This window comes from Balearica regulorum, chromosome 1 (assembly GCF_011004875.1).
Source record: "Balearica regulorum gibbericeps isolate bBalReg1 chromosome 1, bBalReg1.pri, whole genome shotgun sequence".
Lineage (NCBI taxonomy): Eukaryota > Metazoa > Chordata > Aves > Gruiformes > Gruidae > Balearica > Balearica regulorum.
This window is the reverse complement of record NC_046184.1, coordinates 83,019,248-83,046,325: the sequence shown is the minus strand read 5'-3', so window position 1 is coordinate 83,046,325 and position 27,078 is coordinate 83,019,248. Positions and strand designations below refer to the sequence as shown.

General features: G+C 40.9%; 1 protein-coding gene across 3 annotated transcripts; it reads right to left on the bottom strand.

Annotated features, from left to right (window-relative positions):
- Nucleotides 1–13,856: 13,856 nt before the first annotated feature.
- TIGAR (TP53 induced glycolysis regulatory phosphatase) lies at nucleotides 13,857–26,333 on the bottom strand. 3 transcript variants are annotated; one of them, XM_075761587.1, is made up of 6 exons: nucleotides 26,179–26,333; nucleotides 24,157–24,194; nucleotides 21,778–21,899; nucleotides 18,118–18,195; nucleotides 15,798–15,913; nucleotides 13,857–15,375 (listed from the first exon to the last, which is right to left on the bottom strand). In XM_075761587.1, the coding sequence occupies exons 1-6, from the start codon at nucleotides 26,208–26,210 to the stop codon at nucleotides 15,372–15,374; spliced, it is 390 nt and encodes a 129-aa protein (XP_075617702.1). In that variant the 5' UTR covers nucleotides 26,211–26,333; the 3' UTR covers nucleotides 13,857–15,371. The 3 variants fall into 3 exon arrangements, with proteins under 3 accessions (XP_075617702.1, XP_075617683.1, XP_075617692.1); XM_075761568.1 differs by having other exon boundaries at nucleotides 15,803–15,913; XM_075761577.1 differs by lacking the exon at nucleotides 18,118–18,195 and having other exon boundaries at nucleotides 15,803–15,913.
- Between the last annotated feature and the right edge of the window lie 745 nt (nucleotides 26,334–27,078).

Sequence of the window (27,078 nt, the reverse complement as noted above, 5' to 3'; positions counted from 1 at the left end):
TTTGGGGAAAAAAAAAAAGAGAGTCTCACTGTTCTCTCAGATGATTTTATGATTCTCAGATGATTCTATGATTCTAGTTCTATGATTCTGTAAAGTCCTTCTCTATCACATTTCTATATTCACTAAATCCTAGCATCACAATATGGAATTATAATGTAGAGACATTCATTAGTTTTGCATATTTCCAACTCAGAGAGAAGTACCAGGATTACAAACAATCAATGGTGTATTAAACAGGATGGTTTGTTTTGCACACTGCTGAACTATACAGGGGAAAAAAAAAATCCAAAAAATTATGCCTTATAGGTATCAAACTATTAGTAGCTCATGAGGACTCTCATCAAATGAGTGAAAATGAGGTTTGTGTTTAGAAAAGGAGAATCTAAGTTTAGAATCTATGTTTCTATTTAGTTCTGAGCAGCTATCAGATGCTTTATACTTGTAAGATTGAAATTACTTTAATATTAATCAGGAGATCTCTAATGTTGACAAAATCTTTTCCTTAGATTGGTATATGTTATGGGTAAGTTTACTTATCAGAATCTAACCTCTATATATACACCTGAAGTTTACAAATCTTTAGCTAAGATGCAATATCTGCAGAGCAGAGCTTTTCATTGTAATTTAGGTGTCAAATTGTTAGCTGGTAGAATTCAGTATAGCTTGATGTGTTTTAATGGAGCTATATTCATTTCCACAAGGATTCTGAGAATTGTGTACATACTCAGCTATTTTTCTCCCCTATTTCTTTTCATTTTGATTCAATCTTCCTGTCATCTTAAATCTGTGTAGTTTTCAAAAAGTTATTCTTGATGTACTCCACAGAAATCAATAGCAAGGTGAGCTGCAGAAAAAGTGTGGTAGATAGTTGAGAAGAGGGTTTTTTATTTTGGTGTGTGTGCATTTTCTGCATGTCAAGATGCAGATTCTTCTGTTTTGTTTATTTAGTATATTTAACAGCCTGACAACAGTCTGAAAATGGTACATTTTTCCAAGTGTGCTCATAGCACTAATGCAAAAGACTTTAGGCTAGATTCCAGTCCTGTTCTTTCTGTCTCATAGAGTAATTCACTGAAGCCACTGGAGTGCAACAAAATCAAAATTAGGGCCCCTGTGTTCCTTGCTTTCATTAAAATTGTTCTGGATTTAGCGCAGGGCCTGTCCTACTGGCAGCATTTAAAATAGTCTTCTTTTTTCATATATATATATATATATAGGGGATATCACTTTATCCACAAAATCCAAGTTGTTATGTTAGAAAAGTTATAGGTCCTGATTCTGCTGTTAGAGTAGCTTTCCTACATGGCGTGATTCCTAATTCATATAAGTTCTTACGAGCACAGGACAAGCCAAATGATTAGGATTAGACTAAGACTTCTGTTTCATAATTAATTGATTTTCATCCTCTAAAATCATCACGTTTTTGATTCATTTCAAAAGAAAAGGAGTGATTCTAAAGGCTTTAGGAAGATCACAGGGTGGGCAGATAGTTGTGTATTTTCTTGCGTATTCAAAATACAGCAAGGCTTCTTACCTTGTTGTCTATACAGTGGAGAGGTGTGATTTTATATATGTGTTCTAGTTTAATAATTTTACTTGACTCCTATACCATTCTTCTTGGCTTTTGCTCCTTGAGAACTCTGGACTGCAATTACACGAGCAAAGCTTTCATTTTGCATAAATTGTAAGCTCCACAGAGCTCTCTAGGACTCCAAGTCAACAGACCTACAACAATTTGGTTAAATGTCTATACCAATCTCTATATTCATACGCAAGAGCAAGGTAAGAAGGGTTGCTCACCCCACCAGTAGCCAGGGGATTTAGTCTCCAAACTAAGAGTGAATGCACAACGGATTTTGCATCAAAACCCCATATTTGTAACTATAGAGAACTGTATGGAAATGTCATAAGAATTAATTCTTCAAAGGAGATGCTGGCCATCACCAGCTAGTAAGAAAGCATTACTAATTTATATTTCAATATTTATTTATTTATTTGAGTGGGTCTAAGTCCCACAGAATATTTATAAATATTTATAACAATGTATTATAGAGACTGTTCCCTTTTATAAAAGTACCAATAAACTTTTCCTTCTCTCCAAATGGTGGATTTTGTGCCGTCTGTTCAAGCCCCCATTCCCAAAGGACTTGAGTAAATAAATGGTATTGGCTGTGTCTGAAAAATCTGTGTGTTCCACTGTCCCCTGTGATTTTCAGCCTCATAGACTGCAGCTTTCTGGGTGTTTCATGCATCACAACGGTGAAAGTTCTGTGAAAGATGATGAGAACAACAAAGCTTTAATAGGACTAAACTGACCATGAAGAGACTGTGACCTCTACTGGGAAAGTTCTTCTGCAACCTAAAATCAACGGAAAACCACTGGTCTAGCAGTTCAGTCCCGCTAGGAAATTTTTGTGACCCTGGCTCCAAGGTATTAGGGTAAAAGATATTTGGTAAGTTACCAATACTGCTCACTTATTGCTGCTCATGCAAAATATTCTAACTCCAATCCTAGGGCCATGCGCAGGGTCACAGACTGATTAAATCGCAGCTTTCATCCTCACAGTTCTTTCCTGCAATGGTCCCCAGAGAGCTGCAGAATGGCAAGTGCCCTTGGGTCTGACAGATTGTCTCCTTGCAGCACTTCGCCTCACCACAGATACTCTACAGACCTCTTATCGTAGTCAGCAGCACGATTTGCATCTGCTATGGTGCCAATACCAAGGGAAGCATTGTATTACCAGGAGATACCACAGTAGCGTCGCACCTTGTGGGCAAGAGGACAAGGGCTTCAGTGGGAGGGTGGTCAGGTAGGTGGGGAACTCTCTTCTCCAAGATCCCTTTCTCCTCCCATTGCTAAAGATTAGGTCTATGGACCTCAAAGGGGGAAGAAGCACAGCAGGAATGTGCAACAGGATTGAAGCATATGAGAAACTTAATAGATGCCGAGTATTGTAAAAAAATCAGCTTGTATCATCTAGTCTCCCCCACACTTGAAATCTCAGTACTGCCTTGGGGCTGTTCAAACTCATTCACAGTAAGCGGTGCATAGGGAAAGAAGAAAGCATGCTGCAGAGCAACCATAGCCCCTGAAACCATCACTGCCCCCTCTCTCTCTTTCCAAAAGCAGGGCAAACACTAAGGTATGTTCAGTTGTTGCCTATCCTTGTCCGGGCAGCTTGCTCTGTCGTGAACTGCAACCGGATCTTAAAGCAAGGAATAAATGCTGAGTGAGAGGAACAACCCAAAGACTGCCATTTTATGGATCACAAGGTGTTAATAGAAATTATTTCTAAGACTGTTTTCTCCATGGAGTAACCCACATAAAACACCGAGCATCTGCAAGGTACCTTAGCACATCACTGAAGGCGACAGCATGGATGACAATGGTAAAGGACAATCAATGAAATCCAGATTTCCTGTTTCTGGTCTCCTAAAAGACGACACCTCCTAAAAACCGCACTTGATCCCCATCTCTAGGCCAAACAGATTCTGGGAAATGTAAGTTAAAAGTGAAGTGACTCCTGTACTAGAAGTGTTTGTAAATGGTGACATTAAAGAATAGTACCTGAGCAACAGTGTGAATGTTGTGAATGCCTCAAAGGACATCTCAGAAGATTTAACTGGGCTTTTTTTTATTTAATTACTGAATATAGAATGCTTTATCATCAAACTCTTCAAGCCCACATTGCTAAAAAGGACCATCAGAAAGCTGGACTGCATGTAAACTAGTCTGTATATGTACACCTCCAAAAAATTTTTTTTTGGTAAAAAATTTTCAGTTTTCATTTTTCAGATAAAAGCAAAATGAAGAGTCAGCAGAATCAGGTGCATTGTCCTTTTTCTGGGTAACATGTGCCTGCAAAGTGAGGGGAGCAAAACAACTGCAAAGAGTGCATTTCTCACAGCTGAGAACAAAGTGCCAGGTAGACATCACCCATCTGTGTTTTGTCTCGATACAAGTGCTAGAATTGTAGTGGCATTACTGCAATGGCTCTGCATGGGTGTATTTTTCTTCATATATTTTAAAGTGAGAAAAAATGAGACCAAGAGCCAGAGCGGTGACAATGCCAGTGGAGGAGCCCCCTCTGCCCCCTCTCTTTGGGGTGCAGGAGTGGCAGCCCTCTTAGCAGCATGGGTCTGCCCAGCATAGGGCATGTCTGTACAGAGGCACCCACCTCCAAAAGTTTCATTTCTCCAAGACCTCCTTCACACCAGCTATCTCCTTATGGTTCCTTCCTTCCTTGTGCAGCTCCATCCATTCTTGCTTTCTAAAAGAAAGACACAGAGAAGGTCAACCTGGCCCACTTCAGGCTTAGCCTCTCGCTGGTCTAGGATGCAGCTCATGACATCTACTGGTTCCCAAACTTTTGCTCCCTCCCCACCAGTTATTTCCAGATCCCAACAGAATTCAGCCTTGATGTGACAGAGAAGGACAACATGGCACAATTATCATCTAATTCATTTTTCTCACTGTTCATTATTACTTACTCACAAGCCCACATAGAACAGCAGCTCCCACACAAGTTCAGCTACCGCTTTATCTCCTCCTATACCACTGTAAATTTAATGGACTATCTACTTATGTAAGGCTGAAAGGAAATTTAACCCAGTGCGGCTTAAATCTAAATAATGTTTCTTCTGACTCTCCCCTGTGTCACACAGATGTGTACAGAGAACATGCCCTGGTGTCAGCCAGGAGCTAAGTTCCTGCTTGCTTCTTCACAGGACTGATGTGATGCTAAACGGCAAGGAGGAAAAGGAGAAGAAAAAGAAAGGGGAGAGGCTAAGAAATGGCAGGGGACCATCTGATTACATGGTATTACACAGAGCTCAGCAGCTTGCTGCAGCACGAGAGTTTCAAGTTGTATTTGCCTTTGCAGCACAAAAAAGTTTGCAGAGAAGGAGGAAAGAAGAAAGTATACAAGGATGACTGGAAAGCAGAGAGGGGACAAATAGCAGGTGTGGCAGAGGTGGGGAATATGTCGCACTGGGACGGGCAGGCTGCAGAGGCCCGAGCAGGGTGCGCTCCTCAGGGACTGTGGTATAAGGAGCTGGTGGATGGGAATATCTGTTCCAATCCGAGATTGCCACAGCTGAGAACAGTGCAGGAGATGAGCGTCATGCTGAGGTCCATGTAGTTCTTTCGTGTTTTGACTCCTTTTAGGACAAATGACCAGTATCTAGAAGAAAATCACAGGGTATAGGTGCTTATGTACGGTGTGGTGCCAAATTTTTCTAAGTTGTTGGGTACAGAGAAAGAATTAAATTGATGCACCAGAGGGGAAAGTAATTTAGGAGGTTAAAAAAAAGAGTGAAATTTGGTATTTTGAGCTGTTTCACACAGTGTTTGGGATTAATATGGACCCACTTACAGCCAAATTGAAATGCACAAAAATCCATGTTGTGAACATTGGGTTACAAAACTAACATCTACAGTACAGGCTTAGCTTCCCATAGATGGATATATCAGAATAAAGCAGGCAGAATCTCACTTTTGGTTTTGCACTAAAGAATTCTCTTTGAAGGAAAAAATAAAGTGGCCTGCTTCTTTTACCTGGGTGGGGTTTTGGAAATAGAGTAACTTGATGCCTTGATGTAACCTTCCGCCTCCGGAGATCCTCACATTGCCTTTGGCCCATGCTCTCTCCTTCCAGAGCTGCTGAAGATGCAAGGACAAGGGGCAGAGGGGACTGCCCTGGCCATTTTGAGAGCCCCCAGCTATTCTTTCTATTGCTAGATTTAATCTCATTGCAATCTGTGTAATTGTACAAACTGCTATTCAGCAATAATCCTGTAGTCCTGTTTGGTAACAGTACCAGGCACTAGTAAGTGCCCAAAGCCCAGAACAAAAAGGTTTTTGCGAAACACCGACCAGCCCCTGAGCTTTCCTGCGGCATGGGCCCGGCCGTTGGTGGACTTGTCAGCACAAGCACAAAGTCTGGTAGCGCTTCAAGCATAAAGGGAAGCACCAAGTACTTTCCAGCACAAGCCACACCTGCCGAGCGTAACACAGGGTCACGCAAACACCCGGTCTGCTCTCCTGCCTGCTGTGCAGGTTGTTCCGATCCTCTTTTTGTCACCCACCATCCTTTCTTCCCCTACACTTGTCTTCATCCCTTAGCTTGATGTAACAGGGATGCACCCTGGTTTTTGTATTTCTTACCTGATTCGGTGCTTTTTAGAAAATCACAGACATTCAGAGAACATCCATGGTTGGAAGAGGAAGGGGCTTATGTGGAGGATTTATGCTGAAGTTGAAAGACAAAAAACATTTCTGCACCTTTTCCACCCAAACACTCATAGTTTTCATAGGGATGAATGAAGTTTTATTTTTATTTATCATGTGCGCTTGCAAAAGAAGCATGAATAAAGAGTAGAGTGCTAGTCAGAGGTCTCAGACAGTACTGGGAGGCACTTGCACTTACGCTGGTAAGAAGAAAGCTTTTTCAAACAGAGCGTAACCAGACGGTCAGAAGAGAGGATTATCCCGCTGTATTCAGTGTTGGTCTGGCCTCACCTTGAGCACTGTGTACAGTTTGGGGCCCCACCATTTCAGAAGGACATTCAGGTCCTTGAATGCGTCCAGAGGAGGGCAACAGAGCTGGTGGAAGGGCTGGAAGAAATGTCCTCTGAGGAGCAGCTGAGGACTTTGGGCTTGTCTAGTTTGGAGAGAAGGAGGCTGAGGGCTGACCTTATGGCTCTCTACAGCTTCCTGAGGAGGGGACGTGGAGAGGGAGGTGCTGAGCTCTTCTCCCTGGGATCCAGCGACAGGACATGTAGGAATGGCTCAAAGCTGTGTCAGAGGAGGTTCACACTTGACATTAGGAAACATTTCTTTACCAAAAGCATGGTCAGACACTGGAACAGGCTTCCTAGAGAGGTGCTCAATGCCCCAGGCCTGTCAGTGTTCCAGAGGCATTTGGACAATGCCCTTCATAACACACTGTTGGTCAGCCCGAAGTGGTCAGGCAGTTGGACTAGATGATCGTTGCAGGTCCCTTCCAACTGAAATAGTCCATTCTGTTCTATTCTATTCTGGTTTTTTTTCCAAACAAAATGCTGTTGCTTTTTATCTGAATAACTCAAGGTTTTCAATTTATTTAACTTGGGTCATTGTCTTCCATTTTCAAGGTAGAGCTCCTCCTCGAAAGTGGCAAGAATTACACATAGCATTGCAGGTGAGATCTCATCAGTGCTTGTACAATGGCACTAATGACTTCTTACACTGACCAGAGATACCTCTCAGGATCAGGCTTGTCTTTCTAAATGCAACACCAACTACCCATAGTAAGTCAGAGGTTAATATTACCCCAGGGTATTCTCCTCCTTTGTGGTTTTCAACAATAATCTTCCAGCTTGTAGAGGACATCCTTGTCATTGGTATCAGAGTGCCTGAGCTTGCAGTCCATAGTAGGTGGTTTCATGCCTTGTCTTTAATTTCACTCCTCAAATTCATCATTTTTTCCTCTGCATGATATTCTGATCCACATAGTTATTAAAGATGCTTCCTCACTAACATTTCCACATTCCTGTATTTTTATTCAGTCATTTAAAAAAAAAATGCCTCATGAGGAACTTAAATATTAACTTTATTCAAGCTCAGTGCTTGACCTTGGACATTACTACTTACTCATATGCCCATAAATTGCTTGCATACCTAATTCATCTTTTTCTTTTTTTTTCCTAGTAACATATATCTTTTCCAGTTGAGGTGATGGTTTCCATTGTGGCATTGTGTCAAGTGTTCAATTAAAATTCACTTAGATCATATTCCATTATTTTTCCCTTGCCTAGACATCAGTTATTTCATCAAAGAACTATCAGTTTAGTCTAGTGTGAACTACTTATAGTAAAAACTCATTTAATTATATTCCAGGTTTCATTTACCTCTCTTGCCTGTAATTACATTTCTCCTTCAGAATTTGTTTTAAAGGCCTGAATGCTATTAAGGTCAAACTAACAGTTCTGCAACATTACTTTGTCCTCTTTTCTCCAATAAAAAGTATTTTATTTCCTATTCTCTAGTCATACGGTTCCACACCCAACTTGACAGATCTATTTAAAATACTTGCTTACAGATGTGTAATTTTAGATGTTCTTTCAGAATCCTGGGATAAAGATTAGTCATTTGCCCTGACAGGAGCGTATTAAATTCTTTAATTCTTGGCTTTAAATGTGGTATTTTCTCTATCCTCATTCCCATTATCTATCCTCTTTTACCCTTGTGTTCAATACTGCTGTAAATGAAATAATTCATTTTGGGGATGTAATTTAAGACTATCTAAACTCTCTTCCATCCACACACTGCAAAATTTCTGATACTTCTTTCCTTGTTCTCTATTTTGATATACACTTATCTCAAGATGGTTTTACTACTTGTTTTAATTTATTTTGCAAATTCTCATCATTTCATATCTAAGATACAATGATCCATATGATATAACTTTCTACTCCTTATAGGCTCTCTTACCAGGATCAGTAACCCATTCTGAGATGATTATTGATCTAATTGGGCCTAGAGACCCTCCCTGTAATTTTTGCCTGTTTCTACATAATTTTTATATGTCTGATTTAAACCATCAAAGCTTTCCCCCTTTTCTTCCATATTAAGTCTATTTAAGACTCTTAAGTATAGCTGACCTTATTAAACTAATTTCATCATTCTTGTCCTTCTGAAATAAAACCTTTTTTACCTCAACTTTTAACATAAGTAAATTCACTTTTCAATAGCTAGCTCTTCCAAAGTATATTAATGACTTACTTATCACAGTCAAGTCCAGCACATCTTTAGCTATGGCTTGATCAACCAACTGGGCGTCACATCCAATGATGCCCCAAAAGGGGTGCTGCCTGGACCTCAAGCGCATTCCTTTAGTCACCAGTAATTGCCTATTCACCATTTGTGTTCTTATCCTGGTACCTTCCTGCGCGCACGTTCTCAGGACCTCTGCTATTGTTCTCTGATCGTCCTCTCAGGTGCCCCGCTATCAACTTCTGGTTTTCAGGTAGGACATACGTAGACTCATGCAGGGCTTCCTGCATGCTGGGAAGTCCCGGAGATGTTTGCTGGTGACACTAGAGCTACCTTGGTGCAGAAGACCTGCCTGAGCGGCGTTGGATTTAGCATGCACAAACAGATCACCAGCACAGCGGGTTTGCCATAGCTGTGGATGTCAGGGAAACAGCTCCCATGCTGTGCAGTTGATTTGTGTTCATGCAGCTGCCATTTGCCTGGGATTACTATATATCCAAAAACCTCAGGCTTGTGGCCAAAGCCCTCATAAGAAGGACACATCTGGGGAAAAAATGACATATTTTAAGTCTAGGCATGTGGGCTGTGGATCTGAGGCAGTCTTATGAAATACCAAAAGCTTGGATAGAGAATGCATCTGATCTTAATTCTGTACTTGGGGCGGGGGGGGGGGGGGGAGAAAAAGGAAAAAACCCAAACAACTCCTCCTATTGCAAAGACAGGGCTATGTCTGGAAAACATAAACCCAACAGAGAACTGTGGGAATACAGCAAATATCTTGACAAAGGGCTGATACTTTAGAGGAAGGAAACTGTGATACTACCAGCACACTTTGCCAAAGTGCATGCCTGATGACTGCGAGACATTTAGCAGACCTCCTAGGAGATAATGTTGGTGGAGCCAAAACTGAGGAACAAGTGCACTACCATGCAGGGAACTTTGAACTCCTCTTTATCTCTCCTGTCACCTTTTCCAAATCAAGCCCAGCCTGGTAAAGCACTGCTTAAACATGAACAATGACTTTATCAAAGGAGGTCACAAGTTCCCTGCCTTTTGAAGCATCACTTTTTTGGGAGCAGAACACCACTGAAATCTTCAGCAAAATATAACATTAGGTTAGAGAGGAGAGGACTGAATTTCCTCTTGATCTTGGTGATGGCCACAGTCAACTTTTCTTCTCCTGTTGCTCAGCTGAAAAAGCCTGCCAAGACAGCTTTTGTTTTAACCCTCACCAGTGTAAAAGATTTTAAAAGTACACATTGGTTCTCTCAGATCTGACTACAGGCCATTATGTGGCCAAGCTGACGTGTTTCTAGCATTTATTTCAGCACTGTTTTCCTACAAAGATATTCAAAAGGAATGGACGTTTCTCTCATCACTTTAAGTTCTTATTATCATCCTGGTAATGTGTTTAACAGCTCGATCTGCTTTCACAGCCTCTCTTGGCAGCTACTCATGAAAATCCACCCTGTAGTTAAGGCCTTGTCTCCTGCTGCTAATTAGAGACTGGCATTTCACCGGGACAAAACATTCATTGCCCACTACTGAGTAATCCCTCAAATATTTATGTTCTGCTACTATGCCTAACAGAACCATCTATAACTGCAGCTCTCCTTTCCCATGATCCCAATAAACTGTATGGAATTGCTGTACAAATGTGCAAGAGTCACTTTATTAAAAGAGCAAGAAAGATTTCATCTCGGTGTCGATTCAATGACTTAAAAAGACCAGTAGTATATAGAGATCTAAAGAAAAAAAGGCTTACAATTAACTCCAGAAGCTTCCAAACTTACTGATTTACTTTTTAATGCACAGAGAAGCTTACATCTGATATAATAAAGCTGAAAGAAAAGGGACAGGATGTAAGATCGCCTAGGCCAGTATCCTGTCTTCAACAATGTCAAGTGCAGATACAGTACGGCAACTGCAGAACATGCCTGACTGCTTATACTTCCCCGGTCACTGGCAGATGTGTTTGCACCAATTTAGTGTGTTTTACAAAATCTTAATTAGGAGATTCTGGCTCTCCAGTTTTTCATTGGAAAATGTTACTTCATTAACACAGAAGCCATTTAGAAGACTTGAATGGTTTCACCCTTTGATATTTTTCACGGGTGGATGCTATTGTGCCATCTGCTTGCCCTATGTAAGGGTTAACACAAGATGAAAAAAATTATTAACAATAACTTAAAAAAACAATCATAAAGACAGGTTCCTTAGGATGGGTCTAAATTTTAGCCACCTACAAACACATTAAAGAAGGTAAAGCATATTATAGAGTAAAAAATCCCCATGGGAAGAATATTACCCAAGAAGTGGCAAAGTATTTAATAAATAAGTAGATGTTCCCATAAGATATTTACCTCATCAGCAAGAACAAAATGTTTATTAACCTGCTTGAGCATAAGCAAGAAAGAAAAAGAAGCCTTTTCAACTAAGGGAAGCACAGAAATTGCTAGTGTGTTTCATAACATTTGACAAAAGTTGCTGACTTAGGGAGGAAAACATTAGGTCTCCACTCATTTTCTAGCTGATGAAGGATGCACATTTTCAACTTGGTTATTCTGGCTCCAAGAAGTATTAACGGAATGACCGACCAAATTCAGGACGTGGCAATTACAGAAAAGTTCAAGCTATTTAAAGCACCAACAGGACAGTCTCCTGCTATGCAACTAGCCTCCCTAATAAATAAACAGGCACTACTGGAGGCAGGCAAATAAAGAATGAACTCCCCTCCCACCCTCTGCCAATAACTTTGTTAGCAGTCAGAATTAAAACTTTTCCACCTTCTTTGCCTGTGATCATCAATTTAGTATTCAGGAGCCCTCTAGGAAGACGTATTTCAGAGGAAGCTCAAGGAGTCTGTTCAAAAGCCCACATTTCCATTTTTCCTTCCTACGTACACAACTTATTTCCTCTAGTATGTTAAGAATGAATTCTTTCATTTGTGCAAAAGATCTAGGGACACTTTTAAATACAAGTCTTGAGCAGTTCCTCAAGCTACCACTGTCATCTCTGTGCTTTCAATTTGGAACAGACTCTTTTTAATTTCACAAACACAAACTTACTGTTTGGGTGGTAATCATTCATAATGTCAATAATGGTTTACTAGCCAAGGATTTTTCCAGTTGGTTGGCTTTCTCAAAAAAAAAAAAAAAAATTACTAATTTTCTAAATATTTTATTGTCGCTATTTGAATTCAGAAATTTTTACTTCTGAATAACACTGAAACACTTCGCTTAAGAATATCTTTGTTTTGAACAAAGGCTGCTTATATGAAGTTAAACTTGAAATAGAGTAATTTTGACCAAAGCTCGTTTTTATGTTATTGAGGAATCTTAAGCTTCCCAGGATTCTATATTATGAAGATTTCATGTTTGCTGGAAAACCCCTAGTCAGAAGATTTTGCCCAGAGTATTTATGAGTATCTGTACATTTAGGAACTGCCTCGTACGGGAAAGAGGAGCCACAATGAAGCAGCTTTCCTCTGTACCTGTAAAGAAATGAAAGGAAGCCAGCTGATCAGTCAGTACCAAGTTTAGCCTACCAATACAGAAGTTCAGCATAAAACTCCAATTTAAATGCGCCAACCCAACTTAAGGGCATCCAGCCCTTCACGTTATAGAACGCGTTAGAGGCTGAAAGTCCACTCTTGACTGACATCAGTTACCAGTATCCATCTTTACACATCAGGTAAGCTGCTTTCCTCTCTATGGACTAGTTTTCAGATGCAGCAGCAGATGGTTTCATGGGTATTTGCTAGATAAACAAGCCCTGCTGCAAGTAAAAAGCCTTCGGTTCATTTCCAGGTTCTGGAGAACACAACTGTGGTGGTTTAACCTCAGCTGGATGCCAGCTGTCCACCAAGCTGCTCTACCACTCCCCTCCTCAGCAAGGCAGGGAGGGGAGAAAATAAGATGGAAAAAACAACCCCAAATTCGTGGGTCAAGATAAAGGCAGTTTAACGTAGCTAAAGCAAAAGGCTGCGCGTGGAAGCAAAGCAAAAAGCAAATGATTATTCTCTACTTCCCATCAGCAGATGATGTCCGGCCACTTCCTGGGAAGCAGGGCTTCAGTACACGTACTCCTTACTCCAGAAGACAAATGTTGTAAAAATAAAAAAAAAATGAATGCCCCCACCCTGTTCCTCCCCCTATCTTTCAGTTTCTTATTGCTGAGCAGACGTCATATGGTATGGAATATCCCTTTGGTCAGTTTGGGTCAGCTGTCCTGGCTGTGTCCCCTCCCAAGATCTTGCCCACCCCCAGCCTGCTGCTGAGGGAAGGGGGGAGAAATGTTGGAGAGACAGCCTTGATGTGTGCTGGCACTGCTCAGTAGTAGCCAAAACACTGGTGCTAGCTACCAACACACAGCACACCAATACGTCTTGCTAGCTAACAATACACAGCACAGCACTATGAGGGCTGCTGTGGGGGGAATTAACTCCATCTCAGCCAGACCCAATACAACAACCTTAGAAGCCTACCTCTGATCACCACAGGGCTGAACACCTCCCACTTCATCATCATCTACATTTTAGCAGTGTTAGTATTGGATGAACAGCACGGAGAACAAAAGCAGAGCCCCATTCTGTGTTCACGGAGGAATCACGAGAACCTTCCTGCTGAATCACAGTCACAGTAATAGAAGCAGCAAAGTACAGTTACCAGAATCAGCTTAAATCATTTTGTGCCTGTTTTTCAGTAGGACCACAGTGAAGAATAGGTACCCACCTGTTCAAGGAAACAATAGCAACCTCCTCAACATTCAAGTCTCTGCTTAAGGGCAAAGAAGCCAAGTAGTTTAAAGTACACAGGATAGCATATTTTTAAAAATTACAAAAAACCTAAAACTTAGACTAACAGTTAATTTTGTACCGTTGCAAGCAATTTAAGTATGTCCTTAACATTTTAACATCAGTGATGTTAAAGAGTCAGGATAGCACTGATCCATCAGCCCTAAAAAGGCTCTTTTTCACAGTAAAAGAACAGCCTTGGGTTTTTCAGGAAAAAAAAGGAAGCTATACAATCTGAGAAAAGCTTCATAGAGTAATATTAAAGGTTTTTTACCTCAAAAAAAAAAAAAAACAGACGAAATGGAGTTCTATTCAGGAGCCTTTAATTTGTTTCTGGTTTTTGTTTGGTTTGTTTGTTTGGGTTTTTTTAAACAGGCTTAAAATATGCAAATGAAGAAAAAGTATGTGGATACTATAAATAACATAAATCAAATAAGCTTACACAGTAACACTGCAAACACCCCAGTGGGGAAAGAATGCAGTACTAACCGCAACTATAAGCACTCATCAAGCAATCAAACTTGCCTAATTGTAGGCAAAAATATTCATCCATCAAGTGTATGACTGCAATTGACAAAAGGATTCTAGTCGGGTACAACTTACCCTATTGATAAGGTTACTTATCAGAAGAGAGACCGTTATTTCAACTATGTGTACATCAGGTTCCTCATCCTGCTTACAGTTAAAAACAAATACCTTATGTTTGTGTACAGTGCTCTTCAACAGAGGTCTCAACAACAGTCACAATTCCTTACAAAACACTCCTGCGAGGTAGGTGTATCATCATCCCCATTCTATAAACGGAAAAGAGATTTGCCCAGAGTCTCACAGCTATTTAGTATCAGAGCCAGGAACATGTCCCCTGACTCTGTACCAAATCTTTTCCACTAGGCAAGGCTCCTTTTTAGGTTAAACTATTGCATTCAAAAATTTATTTTAAAACAACATATATGTTTAACATTACAATATAGCATTTTGTAATAAAACAAGAGTACAGTATAGCTCATCTTTGAGGTACCATTCCTCTCCTCTCACCTCCCCGACTCTTTTACCTGGAGATAACCAAAATAATTATGGGCTAATGAAAACAAGTTTTTAAAAATATGCACTCTAGGAGCAGATATGCAAGTGACTGGAATTATTATGTATCTGTTCATAAAGAACATTTGTGTTATTTCTCTAGTGCCAATTTATATTGGGCACTAGGACCATGCAAATCGTGTTATTTTAAGATGGTAAGCAGTTGCACAGCTTCAATTTTGCAGTTTAGTGTCAATAACTCCAGTCAGTCTCAGAAATTAGTACAGATACCTTTCCCAAGCTTAGTATAACAGTTATCTAAACCCACTTACCCCTACCAAGACTCTTAAAACACTTTTGAGGCTACACATTCAGCTCCCACATCCACTAAGTGAGAGTCTTGATTGAGACAAACACATGTGATTTCAGGTTTTAACAAATTTCCATTTTCAAGTTTTATAATGAAGTGACTAACTCCTGTATTGGGACTGACAGAAGACAACTGAGACTTTGTTAAATTTGTTGGTAAAGTACAGTTGAGATCTGAAACAAAATAACCAATCCAGTTCCTCATGTAGGCTCCATGACTCACCACTAATATATTGGCATCTAATATTTTAGAAGCTCCACTGTTATCAGAGCTCAGTTCTGCTTCACTGCAGTGGTTTGTCCAAGGGAAAACTAACTGTTCTTCAGGTGTTCCTGAGCTTCTGCTTGCTGCACCATGCATGTCTTGTTCTTTCTGTTCCAATTCAACAGCTAGCTGACACAGAAATTCAAAAAAATCCCTTGCACGTTCTCTTACCTAAAGAAGAAGATCAGAAGAGTACATTGTGAAGAACACAAGAGACTTCGGTTTTCAGAAATCTGAGATATAACTACTTCAGTTAAAAGACAAACATTTATCACAAGCAAGTCTCAGAAATCAATGGTAAGTTACTGAATGCTGTATAAACCCCTCCGTCCTCCAAAACCAAGGATGACAGTAATTGCCATCATCCTCCTGCAAATGAGAGCTTCCTGAGGAGTCAATCCCAGAATCAGTATTTTAGTTCTAAAGACATTCCTTACTTGGCAGCCACTGCAATCAGGTCAAGTAGTGTTTTTAGCTTAGAAAATAAGTACCTCTGGTTGGGCTAAGCTCTCAGTAAAATCTTCCTAAGTACACAATAGCTGCATCTGCACTGATAAAATGGCCTAAAAAGTAGGACACAAATAAATAAATACCATACTTCATCCAGTGTTTCTCCTCCAGAAGGCGTGAATGAAGGACACTGCTCGCCAGCAGCCTTTGCCATAGCCTTGAGGTCGGTCAAAGGCCTTCCTTCTGCAACACCATACTTCTGTAAGAGGCACGTAGCAAGGAGTGGGTTTAACAAGTTATTATCAAGTCTCCAGTATCACTTCCAACGTGAACATCTCTTAACAGCTTTGTTGTAACATGCAGGTGTAACTACCTTTTACATTTTATCCCAATATTGGCAGAGGAGGTATCTTTACATCTGCTATTTAAGTTAAAGTGTACATATAAATATGCTGGGTAGAGAAATACATTAAAAGCAACATCTCATTTGAAGTTCTAACATTCAAAAAACTACCTTTGGCCTGATCTTTGCCTTGAGACTTTTTCCTACATTCTTGACACTCATATAAAAAAAAAAAAAGAAAAACCACAAGTACGCTACCTATTGAAAATAAACAATAAGGCCTTCCCCCATTTTTTCAGGACATACATTACTGCTGTGGACAGTGTTTTCAGAAAACAAGAAAGGCAAAAAAGATCTTAAAAACATATGCTAATGGACTGAGAGGACATGTAATTAACTGTCTTCAATGACACACTTATTCCCAAGACCTCCAAATACAAGGCCCATATGAGAAACAGGAGTAAGAACCCATATATACCAGCTAGCCACAGTAGAAAACATAATATTTATCATCTGTAACGTATTTTACAAGATAGATAAACTTGGATGTGCATTACCATTTTTGACCTTGAAGATCTTTCCAAGGCACACCTCTAACAACGGTAAAACAGATTAATACTTCTCCCTCTGAAGATTAACACTTCACTAACAGATGAAAAATGTATTCAAGTGGAAAGCTTTGGTCTTTCCTTGGAATGTCTGAAGAGAGTGAAAATGCTGCAGTGATCATAAGTATTTTGAGAAAGGAAGAGCTGATGCTATACTGACATTCGGTTACACACATTCCAGAAATCCAGATGTCGATGACTGGGATACAGTCACATACTCATTACTGAGGCTTTTTTTACTACTATGTCACTATCCACTTGCTGTGGATATGCAATTAGCTGCCGTAACAACTAATTCATCACAGTCTTCTGTGTTTAAATGTACTGAAACACATTTACTTCAGCCTCTCAATCCCCTTCTCTAAAGCAAAATATTGGCAATTTAAGAACACTAAGAAAGATGTGAAGAAATAAATGCTCTGAAGCTGCTGCAAATTAAATCCTAATCTTAAAGATTTTTCCAGACTTCTCTCATGAAAGTGAGGCATGGGAAAATGAAACTTTCTTAATAGGGTCAACGACATATGTTCTTTTAAAGGACTTTGCTTCTTTTCATACAATTGAAACTTAATTCCAGTTATCCACAGTAGTGACTTAAAACCTGTGGCCTGCAGACACTGTATTGCCATTTCTATACATCCATACAAACACTACGAAAGGGGAAATACAATGTAACAGAGACTTAAGATTACTCTAAAATTCTGTATCATGATCTGTAATATTTTTGAAAATACCTGGTGATAAAGCAACTAAAGAAGATTGGGAGGCACTTAACTTGCTGATTTCAGTGGAAGAACTGGAATTTCTGACAAAAAAAGAAGATCCAAATAGGAAATGCTACAATCATGTTCTGCTCCTTAAACACTTATTTGCCTGCTGGCAATAGGCCATCCCACTTTTGGTTTTGTAGCATTTCCTTATTTAAAATTCAGCTGACGCTCTGAGCGTAGCATCTGAAGCATGATTCATATTAGCAGAAACAGCCACCATCTGAGTTTATTCTGATCAAGACATACTTAAAAACAGACAGGAGGTACAATTATGCCTGTTATCAGGCAGAGGCACTAATCAGGAAAGCAGATTATTCTATGGACAGCAGAAAGCTTTCCAGAAGTCTTTGTGCAAATGAAAAGGTATGCACAGCTAAAAAGCGCAACATCGTGTTGCACCACCAGGCTAGAGGAGGTAGGCAGGGGAAGTATCTTCAGCAATTTACATACGGGGTTAGAAAACAGAGCTAAACTTTTTATTACATGTAAGATAATTCCTACTACATGTAAATCTTACCTTACTTAAATCATTACAGCATCACAGTTACAGCACTAATCACTAAATTTTGGCCTTCCTTCACAATGCTACAAGCAATTTATAGCACCTTATGTGAAGAGTTCAGTTTTTAGTGATTAAAAACACATCGAATAGTGTTCTCCACTGTTAAGTCTACCATTTAATATGCCTCAGCAGTTACATTTTTTAAATTGTTCAATATTAAAACAAACTTTTGGAACTTACTCTCTCTCGAAGTCTTGCATCGTACTTGATTTCCAAATCTTTGCAAAACTTATTTTTTCCTAGAATTGTGGCAGCAGTCTAAAAAGTGAATACACAGTCGCATCAATGAGCTGTTTTCTCATGCAATAGCTAGACCATCTTACAACACCACAGCCAACGTGAATCACATTAGTAGTACCCAAACAAACAAGGACAGCTAGTAGTGTCACTCAGAATTGAATATATGGCCTGTGTCAGGCCACAAAAGACAGAAAAGCTGCAATCTTCTGAAAGTTCTTTCACAATTCCAAGTCCAGAACAGTTAAAGACACTTAGCACCCATGAAAGGTGGGCAGCAAGATGCACAGCAGCAGCAGGATTTACCAGGATAAAAGCCACATCTTCTCTTGAGTGTACTGCTACTCACAAAGCAATCATGCCAACACATTCTTTACATGTAGCATGTGTGTCAGACTCACAAGCAATACGTTCCTAAAAACTGATAGTTAAACCGACTGCAAAAAACACAGCATCAAACAAATGAGATTACTTTCTGGCAAGTGGCTACTTAACACACCTCAGAAATCAAATCTCTTGAAGCAATTAAGAGGCAGGAGGGCATTCTCTGGCAAAATACTAAAGCGTCAGCCTCATTGTTATGAGGGAGAAATGCACTGGATGATACACTTGGGAAAAAAAAATCTAGCTTATTGTATTCACTTGCTTTTTGGTAGCATGGCCAAGAGACAGTGAAAATCCAAATGGCTTAGTTTACTTTTAACAGTAGTCTGGATATCTTGAGGTTTGTGTTATGTATCTTTTTTCCTTCCAAGGAAGCATGTGATTTTGGGGGTGCAGGGAGGGCAAGACAACTGATCAAGAGGAAATTCCGATACCACTGTGGGAAAAGTATTGCCTAATACAGGCTCTAGTGTGCTGGATATTACATAGCTGTCTGGCTGCCACAGCCAATGATGCGAACTAAAGGACAGCTAACCTGCTCCTGTGCTCATATGCGCCAAAGTGTGAAAGCTGTACTGGATTCATATACAGTTTTGACTGGTAATAGTAGCTGGAAGTCTTGTGCAAATGTCCACATCCAATTGAACTGACATTCAAAGAACTCATTTTGAAAAGGCTCCTTAGATTATGGCAAATAATAAGTAGCCTTGTTGTACTAACAAGATTTTATGACCTATTTAATGTATTGCTTAGGAGGGGCTTTATGTTGCAACTTTAAATCTCTGTCACGGAGTAATGTAAAATTTCAGAAAGGGTTGAATCAATTTCCTTGTATATATGAATAGCATAGTCAATTGTATGATTATATCCTGAAATTTCTCCAGGATTGATACTCGTTCAGTACACAGAATAGACAACATTCACTTACAGAGCACTAATTCATACTCTGACCTGTAAATAAAAGTGAAGCTTCATTTACTGTGCTGAAACCAAAATCTGCTCTGAAGAAGAGATTAACTTCCTCACACCTTTTCTACACCATCCGTTACTAGAATACCACCATGCTTCAGAAACATTACCACTTTATATATGGAAAAGACTCAAAGATTTTTTTTCTCATTCTTCTCAGGGCTCAGCCTGTCTCAGTCCTGAACCTACCTTCACTACTGCAGAGTTCTTGTCCCAACAGCGTGAGCATCTCACAGTAGGCCCCATATTCCCCTGCAGACTTTGGTGTTATGGTCTGTTAAGCTGAAAAGTCTTACAGAGTTATGCTCTGTTCACACCACGTCCCAGTCTGCCCAACTAGTCTCTTTTTATTTTCACACTGCAGGTCTGCCTGCTCTCTTCTACACTGCTAATTTCTGGAGCTAGTCTTTGACTCTCCCTCCTAGCCTTATTCTCTCAAACAGGCTTCCCTGCAAAGCCTCTTTCTTCGTTTCCTGTACATGCTGACTTTGCATCTCTTTTCGCTCTCAAAATTCCTGTCCAGCTAGTACAACTCTCTTTGCACACATCCCTGTTTTCTCCTATCCTGTTCAGGCTTGATTGTTCAGCTGTCAGCCACGGGCAGTAGCCAGAGGACCACATACTGCTCTTGGTTCCAGTAACCAGTACATACCATGACTACAGCTGATGGAGGAGTCACTGCAAGGGAAACTAAACTTTACCACTAACAGTTTCTTAAAAAAAAAAAAAAAAAATTTTTTTTCCTCTTTTGCAAGGGAATTTGTGCATTCCTCTCATACTTGAGCGATGAAGTGACAGCGTAGTAAGAGACATTTCTTCATAGATTTGCGGCTGCCAAAAAAGGGAGTTCCAAGCAAATGGAAACTGCAGCTTTACACATCTTTGGAAAAGCTTCTGCAAAGTCTGGATAGCTTGTCAAACAAAGGGCAAAACACATTTCCTTTATGCAAAGGACAAATTCAGATCTGTCTTCCACGTTACGAATGCAAATGCTTCTCATGGAAAACACTGTCTCTAATACTAGGAAAAAAAATCACCAACCTGACTCTGAAGTGGCTGAGCATTCAAAAACAATTTCCCTAAGACAGACACATAGCACAGACAGTCTTATGAACGTTATAAAGCACCGTTAATGTTTTCAAATATAATCACTTCCATTCACATACTTAAAGGAAGTGACTTGTCACACAGTTATTATGTATTTTTAAAATATCTCATTATTGTACTCCTCCCGCCCTGTGCTCCTCCCTCCCTAGTTTGTTTTCTGCCTAAGTGGTGCTGCTACAACAGTTTACGTGACTGTGCTGCAAAACTCATGAACAATATTGATGATTTATGTTTTAAGATAAAAAGGGGATTTATGCTAGGTTTTGTTGATCTTGCTTACAGCAAGGCTTCACAGATTTTTGTAGCAGCACAACAAAGCAAAAAGCAAGCAACACCCAGGGCTATCAAGAATCACCTAGTAGTTTCAATCGCATGAAATCTACGTCTCCTGAAATCACAGCGTCAGCAAAAGAAGAAAGAATTAAGGATAGGGCTTCCACAGGAGACGTGACCTTCTTAGAAGAGCTGATCTATGCCTCTACCTTTAAAAGTTCTGTTTCCCTTATTTTTTAAGCATTTTGTAGTCTTTCACACAAAACCACATGTAATCCCCCTCAGTCATTAACATTTTTTTCCAATTTAATTAACCTATTAAAGTAGTGCATCAAGGCGAGAGGCGTGCTATTACATTCCTGCTAAAATCTAACCTTTCTATATATTTAATGATCCTTGTACTGACTTTACAACAAACTTTGATCTTACCTATATTGGTCTGTATAAGACCAATACAGAAAAAGCACAGCATATAGCCACAATGCATAAGACAGTACAACAATATCACAGCCAATTTGTTTTGGTTCTTCAAAGAAAAACTGATTTCAGTCTGTGTTACCTCTAAGTCCTGATTACCGCTTTAGCAGGATCTTACATGCATACAAAATAATGGCAAATCCATAAGAACAACACTGCATGACATCCTGTAAAGCAAGCTGGCCTTCATTGCTTCCTAACTGAGCTGTTTTCACTGAAATTTCCTTACTTGTAGAGGCCTTCTTGAATTCTACACAACTCAAACTTCAGTTCTAAGTCCATCAAAATAGCTTTTTGATCTCTGTCACTGTATTATTTTTGCATCATCAATAGCAAATAAAAGTCAAATTCTGAAGCTAACATTCACATTCGGTTGCCTCAAGAAGCACTTGCCTGCTTTGCTCGAAGGAGGTCACTTGAAAAGACATGAGTAAACTTCACATTACTGAGAAATAAACCAGCAGCATCTGCTTGTCTGAAACCAGTTGCAGAAAGCGGCTCATCCACTCCTTGACCTACAAAATAAAAATCCATCAAGACATGCAAATTTTAGATCATTCAGCAGCTCAGCAAGCATGGCAGCAATAAAGTATCTGCTCAGTCACAATAAAATGCTTCTCCTTCAGTAAAGCCAACCCTTAGTAAAAGTCACAGTTCCTCTGGTCTTCCCTAAACTCAGTAAAACAAATTGTATGAGAGAAGGGAGAGCAGGCTAGGAAGACAGAAGGATCATTACTGATGATACTAATGTATACGTATGACAAATTTAAACATAAAACAGAGGCCTACATTTTTTAAATTTGAGTAGTCATTTCAAGTCACTTGTCCTTTTTAGATGGTCACTGGTAGGTTTCCTCCAAGAGGAATCTCACAACCGAAACTCTGTAAACAGATTTGTTGATTGCAAATAAGAAAAAAGACAATAGAACTGAGATACTGTTGTTGATACTAAAATACATATATGGAAAAAACATGCACATCGAGAGAGTCAAGTCCTGACAAATATGAAATGCCTTCTCCTCCCCATTCCCTAACGTTGACAATGCCTTGAAGAAATGAGGCAACATGAAGGGATTCTGTGTATGGCGGAAAGCAGCACATGCTCTTTGCCAAAGACACAGTTTCATAAGAATTTTACAGCTGACGTCAACACAATCTGTTGTGGTCTCTTCCTCTCCCCTACTCCACCTTGCACATTGACACTAATGCTCATGCAGCTGCATAGTTGATGGAACAACCCTAGCTGAAAAGCAGTAACCCTTCCAAAAATTGTTTTCAGCCAGAGTAGTCTGTGAAACTAACTGGTCGCAGAGCTCCAAAGACAGCATTAAGAGAACCAGCACTTTGGTATTCCAACTTGAATGAAATAGGTGTGCTCCTGTCACAGCTCAGAAAGCCTGTAGGAGAATTAAGAACTGTGGCAGGGGGACAATCCTGTACCAAATTGCTATGTCCTCAGGTGTATCACCTATTTGACTTTCTACAAAAGTAAAAGCAGGGAGTGTGTGATTCTCATCAGATCCACAACAACGACAAAAACAATTTTCACCAAGCAAATACACAATCATTTATATGCTTCCAATAGCAAAAGACAGGACATCAGAAGTCCAGAACTTGAGTTCTGAGCACCTCGTCTGTAGTGCAGCCACGTAACAGCTTGTACCCCACCATGCTGGTATAGATCTTACGCCTTTCAAAAGACAAGGTGCACATGCTTCTGTAAGAGTTGGCAATGTTCACTTTCTACACAGTGGCCAGGAGGGCAGAGAAGAATGTACTACATGTCATCTGCCACAGAAGGCTAGGAATTTAAAAGACATCACTGGTACTTCCAAGAACATAAAGTGGAGGAGTATTGTTTATTCACTTTATTATGAGTACAAAGCCATGTTGCAAGAACTGTAAAGTGCAATGTCGAAACAGAGGCAGGAAAATCTAGAAGCACAATCCTTTCTGACAGCACATAGCATTGTATAAAATTTATTTATTCAGAGTACAACCCCACTAGGTTCCTTGTAGTGGTGAGACTTGGTTTTCCTACAACAGACATCCAAGCAGCTCAGTGTTTTCAGGCGGGTGTACAAGTCAGCAGTCACTAAGGAGAAGCCTGGTTTAGAATGTTTCATCTAAAGACTGCCTTCCTAGAAAAAGCTGGGATTGAATAATTCAAGCATTTAAACAATCTTTATTTTTCACTCCTCCTTGCTCTACTACTCTATAGGCTTTTTTTGTAAGTGAAAGATTACTCTCATCAGGCAATAGCCTCCTTTACAACATGACCTTTACCTTTCCTTCTGCGGCTCCTCACTAACTCCATCATACCAACGCGCACCCAGCTGGTTCTTCACCAGAGCTGCAGCTCTCACTTCTCATCTGAGTCCTAGAAGCCCTTTACCAAGGCTTGATACTATTGAGATTTAACACAGTGCTATGGGACACTCTGGCATCCTTAATAACAGGTGCTGCTATCGCTTTATTTGATTACTGGTAACTGTTCTTTCCCTGTTTAAAAAAAGGAACGATTCTAATATTCCTGTTGACACTGGAAATAATCACTATTTGTTGATATCCTGTGGATATTGACTAAGAATCTTTACAGTTCTCCACAGTTAATCAAGCTAACATCCTGGCTTACAAATAAAGTCTCTTAAGGTTTGCAAGATTATTCTGTAAGAACACTTAACATTTCAGCAGTTGGTTACACGATCTCTCATTGCACAGGGAAGAATAATTTTCCATCTCTAACAAGCTAGTAGAACAACTGATACTAACCTTGCAGGATCTTGTCTTTGTTGTATCTTGTTTCTCCACTGAAAGAGATTATAAATGAAAAAAATTAACTCTCAATAATTTTACTGAATGTTCAAAAATATTATTACATTAGATATCAACAGGAGACAGCACAGTCTGAATATGAAAAATGAGATATAGGACAGTACAGCCTCTTTTCAAAAAGATATATCTGAAGACTTTACAATTAAAAAAATAACCAAACCCAACATTTTCAAGTAGTCAACCCCAATCATGCTGTCAATATTTACTAAGGCAAACTTACCTGGAATAAAAGAAAGGGAAGTAATTTCTTAAATTTATCATAAATGCATCGTAATTTATCTATTACAATTACATCTCCATGCTGGAGAGAGGGAAGTTGGAGGAAGACTCTGGAGCCCCCTTATGAAAAGCATGTGCTAGCCAGCCGGACCTCTGCACTTTGAAGGGAAGACAATTCAAGAGATTATCAAAGAAAGCAGCAGAGCAGACTACACACCTTGAAGAGACAGAGCACAAGAACCCAGAGCTGTAGAAAAACTAGGAGAATGAACATCACCCTCTTTAGGAATTAGAATATTCTACCTCAAAAACTATAACTGGCAACGTTTCAAGAGAAGAGTGACTAAAGACATTTATTCAGGAGGGAAAAATCTAACCACTAAACTTGACATGAATAAAGTTAAGCATGCTGACTTTGTTGAGACTCCTCACCTGACTGAAACGTCATGCGCTTAAGTTTTTGCAGTACTAAGGCCAAGTATGCAGCTTGGGTTTTATACAGAGAGCTATCAACGCTGCCAGGTGGAAGTCCTCAAGAGGAGCCCCAAATAGGTAACTGATCACAGAAGGCCACTACTTTTAAGATAAAGCAGACTATTTCAGTACACTTTAAAGTCTTTCCTGCACAGGGGTCAGCAATTTAATTCTTCAGGCTCCCCCCACATCCTGACAGCTACTTCCAGGCTCCTGAGGGAAACGCAGCATGGCTGGATGGAGCCCATCCTGCTGGCATTCAGTTGAAGGTGGGGAAAGAGCAGAACGTGCAGTTTTCCAAGTAGCACTAAGCGCAGCATACATGAGCACAGTCTAATGGATGAACTACCATCCATCTGCTGGTGAATAAGCTGGGATCTCTCTGAAGTGTCTGCAAGAGTACCACCTGGAGATTTCCAGTTCAACAAATTGTTTCAGGTTCATGTGTTTTCTAGATGATGTAAAAGCAAGGCTGCAACTACAGCACCATGTCAGCAGATCCGGGTCTTTAAGGGAAGTCAAGAGTAACTCTTAACAGGAGGGGGGGGGGGGGGGAAAGTCACTGTTCCAGTTGCACTGATCAAGTACTAAACTCTATTATGCTAAAGGAGAAAAAAAGTTTAGCTTTCATAAAAATTAAACAGTTAACTACTGTCATTTGCTGGAAGCTGGAGCTACTTAGCCTAGTTAACCACAAATCTTGCGAATATCCACTGTGGCTTGAAAGAAAAGCTAACCTTACCAATTTTAATTAAGTCACAAATGCCAATTCTTTAACATTTCACAGCAGAAACGTCAGACTGCCATTCCTAAACAAGCTCTTCACCCCTCCAGAGAGCTCTTGGCAGGAGAAAGGTCTTATGACCTCAGAGTCACCTAAGAATTCACAAATACCACCTACTAGCATTGTGCATAGCCCTGCCATTCAACCAATACCAAGCCGTAGGGGTACGAGTTAAGACTCGCTAACCGAGGCCCAGGCGGACAGGGCCACGCACCCAGTCACACAACCAGACAGCCCCTCCGGGTCAAACACCCCCCCGGCCGGCACGGACACCTCCGGGCTCCCGCACGGCCCGACCCGCCTGCCTGACAGGAGACGTCAAGCCGGAGGGAACCGCGGGGAGAGGCGGGGCGAAACTCTGCTGCTGACGTCACAGCCCGTCCCGGCACCGGCGGGGAAGGGGGGGAGGGGGCAGCGGGGTAGAGAGGGGAAGGGCAAGGCCCGGCACCGGCGGGAGGGAGGGACGGAAGGAGGGTACTCACTGCCGGACGACGGTCAGCCCGAAGCGAACCATGGCGCGGCCGCACAGGTGCGCACAGGCCCGGCGTCACCTCGCGTCACCCCGCCGCCGCCGCCTCCTGCCCGCACTGCGGAGCCCGGCCGCCCCGCGCGCCCGGCGGTGACGTCACGGCCCCGCCCCCCCCGGGTCGGCCCGGCGCGTACGAACGGGTCCCCGCGCCGCCTGCTCGCGGAGCTCGCGCGGGTGGGCTCGCGGGAGTTCCGGCCCTAAAAACCCGCACCTTCGGAATATTCCTTTTTTTAAAAAAACCCCCACAAACACAATAAAGGGGAGAGAACGTGCAGTCTGAAGCGTTTTTTAAGGTCTCAAGGCACATGTTCTTACTTAATAATCAGATGGCTTTCACCTTAAAACTCTAGTTTTCACATAATTCCTCGTGACTGTGGGTCTGCAAACTGGAGTAAGTTTACCACATTGCAGAAGACGTAATACTTGATAACGGGCAGTCTTGTTACGTCAACTAAAGGAAGAGCACTAATGGACAACAGGACTTTGCTCAGAGTAATACCAATAGTTGGATAAATTACACTAATTACAAGCCAATTAAAAACCTTGGAAGCCAAATCGTGCCCCCGAGTAGCCACCGGCCAAGATGGGAGCCGTTCCGAAGCAAGGGTTTCGGAGCAGCAGCTTGCGAGGCGAAGCAGCGCGTGGTGCAGGCACCCACAAGGCGGGCAGCCTCAGCCAGCGAAGCCGCGTGCGGCACAAGTCCAGAGCCTCCCTATATTTTCTGAAAAACGGGACAGAGGGTCATCTTCTTCTTCAGGTCCTGTCCACCCCCATCACTTCACCTCTTGGGATCCAGATGGGAGATTGGCGGAACGCAATTTTGGGATCCATTGTCCTGGGATGGGGTGAGCTG